Source organism: Hipposideros armiger, unplaced genomic scaffold, assembly GCF_001890085.2.
Source record: "Hipposideros armiger isolate ML-2016 unplaced genomic scaffold, ASM189008v1 scaffold_1111, whole genome shotgun sequence".
Taxonomy (NCBI): domain Eukaryota; kingdom Metazoa; phylum Chordata; class Mammalia; order Chiroptera; family Hipposideridae; genus Hipposideros; species Hipposideros armiger.
In genome coordinates this window covers 269674-277390 of record NW_017732461.1, presented here as the reverse complement: position 1 = coordinate 277390, position 7717 = coordinate 269674, and the positions used below count along the sequence as shown (strand labels likewise).

The 7717-nt window shown below is 41.3% G+C and overlaps 1 protein-coding gene across 1 annotated transcript in view; it reads left to right on the top strand.

Moving 5' to 3' along the window:
- Positions 1 to 7717, top strand: part of ACP3 (acid phosphatase 3) — a 47763-nt gene that overhangs the window by 9382 nt on the left and 30664 nt on the right. Inside the window, exons 2-4 of the mRNA XM_019632252.1 lie at positions 4 to 12; positions 2986 to 3072; positions 3541 to 3693. Coding sequence (XP_019487797.1) covers positions 4 to 12; positions 2986 to 3072; positions 3541 to 3693 — 249 coding nt within the window. The remainder of the gene's footprint in view (positions 1 to 3; positions 13 to 2985; positions 3073 to 3540; positions 3694 to 7717) is intronic.

Sequence of the window (7717 nt, the reverse complement as noted above, 5' to 3'; positions counted from 1 at the left end):
CAGCTCACTCAGGTTAGTTGGATTTCCAGCTAAAGGTTGGTGATGAGTCTCAAGGGAAACTAAACATTGTGGGGTTTGCAATCTATTGAAACCATATAACTAGTTACTTGGATCTGGGAATGTATTTTGCACAATTATCCAGGATCTAAAAAGTGTAAAATGTGTGTTGATTGTAGAGTGAGAGGCACTCATGGTTAGCCTAGATAATTTCTGATCATGTCCAAGTCACCCTTAGTGACTAAGAACTGTAGGAAAAGTGTATAGAATTGCCTTTGATCTTTTTTTACTCTGTTGGCTTTATTAAAGCACAAGAGATGTGCATGGACAACAGAAGAATACAGAAGTTTAGAGGTGCTGAAGAGAGCCAAGCGATACCTACAAGCCAGCCCCTGAGTTTCGCAGGCTCTACCTGAGAAAGTAGAAAATCTTGTAATCAATAAGCTGCGTCAGCTGGGTTGGGAAAACATGATTCCTCTGAAAGCTCTGATACCAGATTTCATTTCTTGTCAACTGGATCTATTGGGATTGAGCCCTCCTTATGAGGCCAGCTAAACACAGAGAGCTCTACTTCCTACAGAGCACCTAAGGAGAAGGTCAACTGGAAACAATGGCAAGCATAGTTTCTGCTCCAGTGTCTACACCCTTCACTTGTAAGAGTGGATGGCTCTTCTCCGTGGAGCCACACAGCCAGGGACATTGTTTCTGTCCTGACCAAAGCACTGTTTAAATATATTAAGAAAATGTCAGAGTGTCTAGAAGTGGCTATCTCCACAACATTTTGGCCAAACATTAGAATTATTTGAAGAGCTTTAAAAAGCATTGATTTCTGCCTGGAAGGATATTATTTAAGTGTAAGAGTATGGCCTAGACATTGGGGTTTTTAGATGCTATTCGGTTGATCTGTTGACTCTAATGTGCAGCCAGGGCTGAGAATTACTGCCCTAACTCAGCTACAATGGTTCATAGAAGAGAAACCTCAGAGAAGCTGTTTGAGACTAACACCTTTTGGCTCTGAGGTCAGGGCTCTTCCCACCGTTGCCTGCCCAGCTTCTGGCTTCCTGAATATGAGAAGTGTTACAAGAATTCAGGGCTGCTTCTTAATAACTGTGCTTCTGTATAGACTCCGGTTCCATTGCTGTGCTTTTCCAGTAAGACCAAAAGATTCTTCCAGACTATGGGATCTGTACTCTTCCCCTGAGAGTCTCCTGACTAGCCACCAAATTCTCTTGGAGCAGTGTTTCTCAAGCTTTCAAGTGTGAATGAACCATTTGGGATCTTGTTAAAATGCAGATTCTAATTCAGCAGTTCTGATATGGGACCTGAGATTCTGCATTTCAAACATACTCCCAGGTGGTGCATGGTGCTGGTACATGGCCACTCTTGAAGTAGCAAGGTTCTAGAGCTCAAAATTCCTGCCCATGGCCAGTACTTCCAATCTCCATAATGACAAGTGATGGCTTACTAGGTTAGAGGTTCTCCAAGTGTCATCCCTGGATGAGCAACATCACCATCACCTGGGAACATGACAGAAATGTAAACTCTTTGGCCCCATCCGTTGAACCACAAACTCTAGGGTGGAAGCCTGGGAATCTTTGTTTTAACAAGTTCTCCAGACGATTCTGTGCATGGTAAAGTTTGAAAGCCATTGCTCTATAGTAGATGACTATTTTCTCAAAAGTCAGCTGTAAATTAGAAAAACAATTAGACCCAAAAGTACCTGGTTATTCAGCTACCCAGGTCATCCAGGAACTCACAAACCTCAAAGCAAACATTATTCCTTTCCTATCAACTCCCTATTCTAGAGGGGTGGTAGCCAGGAGTAACAAGCCAATATGCGAGTGAGATCAAGCAGAAGCCACAGAGACTACATCCCCTCTGACTCCCGAAGCTCTGGTGGGGCTCTGGGTTAAAGACACACTTGAATGCAATGTCTCTCAAAGTACACGGATCCGAATCACTCTGGGCACTTGTTAAAATGCAGATTCCAGGTCTCCACCTAGGATTTCATGAGCGGGAATCTCTGGGGGAATTGCTAAGGAATCTGCATTTCAACAAGCACCCCTACATGCATTTTGCTTTTGATGCACAGTACGCTTGAGGTGCTACAATGTTTCTCAATGATTACTGGCCATCAGAATCTTAGGGAGCTTGTTAAAAACAGACTCCTGTGCTCACCCGCAAAGATTCTGGATCAGCAGGTCAGGAATGGGGCCCAAGAATTTGCTTTCTAACATACTCCCACGTGATGCTAATACTTCTGATCCACAGACCACATTTTGAGTAACGGGCTCTAGTCGTAAATGTACCAGGCATAAATAAACTGTACAAATACTAAATCATTGCACTCAGAGGTTGAAAGTGGTCTTCAGGTTCATTAAGTCCAAACCTCTTTTCAGATGGTTCAATTTCTTCCACAACCTCCCCCACCCCCCAAGTAGTCAACTAACCCTTTGAATGTTCTGCCAACAAATATGACCATTGTAGGGGGTGACTGGTTAGCTCAGTTGGTTAGAGCATAGCGCTGATAACACCAAGGTTGCCAGTTTGATCCCCGCATGGGCCACTGTGAGCTGCGCCCTCCTTAAAAGAGTCAACTATGCCATTGTGGCATGAAAGCAATGTGTATCCAATGACCATGGCTGTTCCCCAATTTAAAAAAAAAAATTAAAAATAAAATGACCATTGTGTGCTCTATCTACCACACAAGAGATGAACCATTTACTTAAACCAGATCAATAACCAGCTATTAACCATGCAAGGCTCTATGTTAAGTGCTAATGAAAATGAAAGAGGTTTCTTAAGTAGTCATGACTAAAGATTAAAGCTCTCTTTTCTTGTTTTCATTTTCAAATGTGTTGCTATTGTGGAACTATTAAAGTACACCATTGTTCACTCTTTTCATTTAATGACGAGAGATGAGATGCATAGATAAGAGTCACAGAACTTACTTTCACTAATTTTTGCTTTTATTTTTATTTCCCATAGCTGGGCATGGAGCAGCATTATGAACTTGGAGAGTATATAAGGAAAAGATATGGAAAATTCTTAAATGAGTCCTATAAACGTCAACAGGTAAGTTGGGGAGCTAAGAGTGGGAAACTTGTCCCTTGAAAAAATTTACCAGAACGTTGCATTTGTAAAAGTGTTTTGACTGTTTTCTAAGCAGCTTAAACAAGTCAGATATCTTGTTTACAAGTGTACTCCTCTTTATACAAACATTTTGTTTCTAAAAAATTATAAATATGAGTAAGTTTGAAATTTTATGGATACCTATGGTAAATACTTTAGCTTGGCAACTAGTAGCAAGTAGCCACCACTTAATTGGTCTCTTCTGTCAATTCAACTGTGGGCATATCAGGTTGCTATATTCCATGGCATGCTTATAATATTGTCTCTTCCATAATAGATCTTATGATCATGATGCTACCACAATGGCTAATATTTTGGTGTGGGTGTCCTGCCCTTTCTCAAATATTAGCTCCACCGGAAAAAAACCACAGTTCCTCTCAGTTGGATTCTGCTTTGATTTTCCCACGCTAGGTGTATGTTCGAAGCACAGATGTTGACCGGACTTTGATGAGTGCTATGACAAACCTTGCAGCCCTATTTCCCCCAGAGGGCATCAGTGTCTGGAACCCCAACCTACCCTGGCAGCCCATCCCGGTGCACACAGTCCCTCTTTCTGAAGATCGGGTCAGTATTCGGGAAAAAACACAGGAGATTCTATTGGGCCTAGAAAGAGGAAGGCAGGCTGCTCAGTGCTTGTGGATTTGGGAATCTGGACACTCCTGGGNTGAAAAATAAAGGATGAATTTCTTTAAACATTTCTGAAGGCAGAATCCCTGTGGGTTGAATGTCAGTATTAAGGAAGAAAGAAAAACCAAAATGACCCTGGGTTTTCTAATTTTAGTTGCTGGAAAGATGATGATACCATAGAGATAGGATACATAAAAGGCATTAAACATTTGAAATAGTTATGAAGGAATATGAGCTATAAACACCAGAGGAACTTATAATATTCTGTACAATACAATACACTACAGCACAGTGGTTAAGCATGCAGAACACCTGTGATTGGATGCCAGCTCAACCACTTACTAGCGGTGTGACAACTAAACATATCTGTGCCTCAGTTTCTTCATCAGTCAAATGGGGATAACAGTGCTTCATAGAGTCGTTGTGAGGCTTAATTAAGTTAATATATAGAAATACTTATAAGCCTACTTGGTAAATGCCCAAAACACTGTAACTACTATATATATGGAAAAAATATATATATATGGGGTTTTTTTTTCCCCACACAATTATCCCATGTGTGTTTTTTGTAATGTTCACATAGCCAGTTCATTAAAATGCCAGGGTTTTTTTCTATTCTTTTCATTCTCAAAAGTTTGATAAGTTTTCTTCCCAGTGTGGGGCCCCTGGCCCAATAAAAACTGGAAAAAATATATACATTTAAATTATTCCTCAAGCGTTAAAGAGGATTTATTCATTTGAACCATGGTTCGACTTCCTGATCCATTGACTTACTGGTCCTTTCCTCAGTAACTTTTGGCTGGAGTAGACAGCTGACTGCTCTCTTATTCGCCCTCATCTTCAGCGTTCATGTTTGAACAATACCTTTGAGCACAGGGAGGAGCGTCTCAAGGCCTGGAAACTTTTTTCTTTTTTACTTCTATTAAAGTAAGAATTTCATTTACAGCTACCATATTGTGAGCATTCACTAGATGCCAGGCTCTTTACATTTGTATTTTGAATCCCTAAAATGACCTGGTAAGGTGTATAATATTATCTTGGTAGTGCAGAGGGTAATAGAAAAGGAGCTGGAACTTATCTGTGGCATACTGGGTGCTGGAGACTCAAGATGCAACTTGTGGTGTGGCTTCTAAAAGATGTGCCAGATAAAACTGTCTACTGGAAAACAACCCCAGGTTCCCGCCTCCACTCACAAGCAACCCTCCAATATTTCTCCTTGGCTTTGTGGCTCCCTAATCACAGGCCAAGAGTAGCAAAGCTGTGTGTGAGAACCTGTGTGTCCTCCAAAGGCATTCACCGGACAGAGCACCGTACACGGAGCGTTGGTGCTGGGCCAAGGAGGAGGCCAGTCCAGTTTGCTTACACAAACTTCTTCCTGGTTTTAACGCCAACGCATTTTGCAAATTTTCAGGGTGGTGAACTGATCAGGAAAATTATATTTGGCTCAGACATTTCAATCAGCCAGGTTGCCACTACAGGCGCTTGAAGCTTTCAAAGTCTCCTAAACTCAAAGGGATAAATTAATTATTCCTCTCAGTCAGCAAAATCAAAGTGAGGGAAGAGATGATTGGATGTCAATAGAAATAGTTCTTGAAGGAGAGGGCTATGTTTCCCTTTGCTCAACAAGTAGTGCTCATTTACCCCATATGCTGCAAGCCATTGCCAGCAGGAAAGGAAGTATAGGGGGTAGCTAAGTTAAATGCCTGAAATAATATAACAACAACAACAAAAGGAATGGCAACAAATATAACAACAAATCTCATATACTGAGTGCATCCTGCGTGTTCAAGTCTATGATGATGGTTTTGTATATATTACATATTTTATTCCCCTGATCCTTCTGCATGGGAAGTAATGATTTTCTCATTTTATGGAGAAGGAAATCAAGGCATGTAGTAGTAGTTCAAGTTAAATTATTTTCCCAAGATCACCCAGTTAGGCGTTTACAAAGCAGGGGTTTGAACCCAGGTGTAACCAACTCAAAAATCAGAGCCTCTCTGAGGTATTACATAGCTTCCGCACAACATAATGCCCAGCTTCACCCCTTTCCTCTCCTGCAGGCCTCTGTGTTCCTCCTCGGCCCTGGATAAGATCTCTTTAGAGTGGCCTGCATTTCTGCTTTCCTCATGGAGTGCAGAACATATCCCCAACCTGACTCTTTTCACAGCCAGTTCGCCTTCCTTCTTACCTCTGAAGTGGCCTATGTATACGCAAGGTGTGATCAAAAAATACGGTGAATGTTTAAATTTTTAAAAATGATTACACTAAAAGACACATTGCCATTAATCCCCTTCAGAATACTTCTCCTTGCTTCAAACACACTTATCCCATTGTTCTTGCTGCTTCCTGAAACAGTTCTGGAAGTCCTCTTTCATGAGTGTCTTTAGTTGCGCTGTCATGGCTGCCTTGATGTCCTGAATCATTTTGACTTTGGGGAAGAGCCAGAAGTCACATGGTGCCAGATCTGGTGAATAAGATGGATGAGGACACACCGTAATATTTTCATTTGACAGAAACTGCAGTATACCAGAAGCAATGTGTGATACAGAGCTTTGTCATGATGGAGGATGATTTATGGCACACTTTTAAAACGCACCTCTCAATTGTAGCTCACACCCAACTGACTGCACTGAACAAGTTGAAACTTGTCACACACAGTTACTAAGGTTCGACACGACACTTGCCATATTGAAACTCCCTGCCTTTCCGTTAGATGGCGCTCAGCAGCAGCATTACTGTATTTGTTGATCATACCTCATACTTGGCTCATTCATTTCTGCCCAAATTCTTTTACTTTTTAATTCTTTTTACCAATGGACTTATTTCTCAGTTTCTAAAAGAAGAAAATAAAAGGCTTTTATTCATGGCAAGGTTTGTTGGTCAAGATTTTCACGACTTGGAGTGCACCCTAATAAAATCGGGAGAGGGGTTTCATGCCAAGAGCCAAGGTCCCTTTAAGGATTTCCAGAACCATCCCATAGTTTTGTGATGTGTCTTGAATTCCAAACCTGAAAGGACAACAGGATGGTTTATTAGATTCCATTCTAGTCCAGGGGCAGACTCACTTTTCTAAGAGCAAAGGCACATATGGAGGGTATCAAGGGGAAAGATAAGAGAATGAAAGAAAGGAAAGAAAGATGAAAACAACAGAACATAGTGTACCTTGATGATGAGTAACAATGAAAATCAAAAGCCATTTTGAAATGAGAAGATTGGAAAGAAAGTCATCATGTACCTGGAGGAACTGGAGCCAATCCAAGACTCATTCATTCGTTAAAACAAGCAGTTTGTGTGTTTGTGTCTCTATGTCTCTGTGTGTGTATCTGTGTGTACTTACTGTGTGCCAGCACTGTTTTGGGGATCTAGCCGTGCTGGTGACAGCAAAGATTCTGCTTTTGAGGTATGTTTGGGGACAGAAGCCAGATACACATACATGCGCGCGCACACACACACACACACACACACACACACACACACACACACGCACTAAAAAATTAAAAAAATATATCAGGGATAAAAATAAAACCATGTGATGAGTGAGAGAGGTGGGGCAGAAGTTACTTTATCATCAGTAGTCAAGGGAGGCTTCTGCAGAGGTTGCCTTTTTCAAGACAGACCTGAATTTGGCGACCAAGTGTGTGTGCGCCAGGAAAAGGAGAAATAGGATATTCCAAACAGATAGGGCATCAAGGCCCTGAGGCTAAAACAAATTTAATGTATTTTATAGACCAGCAGAGGGTAAGTATGTTTAAGAATGTAAGGTGAGAACCTAGTGATGGCCAGGGCCGAATCAGGTAGGATCTTGTGAGCCATTGTAAGGACTTGGAATTTGATACAAAGAGCGATAGGAAATGATAGAATGTCTGAGAGTGAGAGAGTATAAATGAAACAAGGCTGGCCATACACAAGTTGGTAACTGTTGGAGCAAGTGATGGACTCATAGAGAGGGGCTCATAATAAA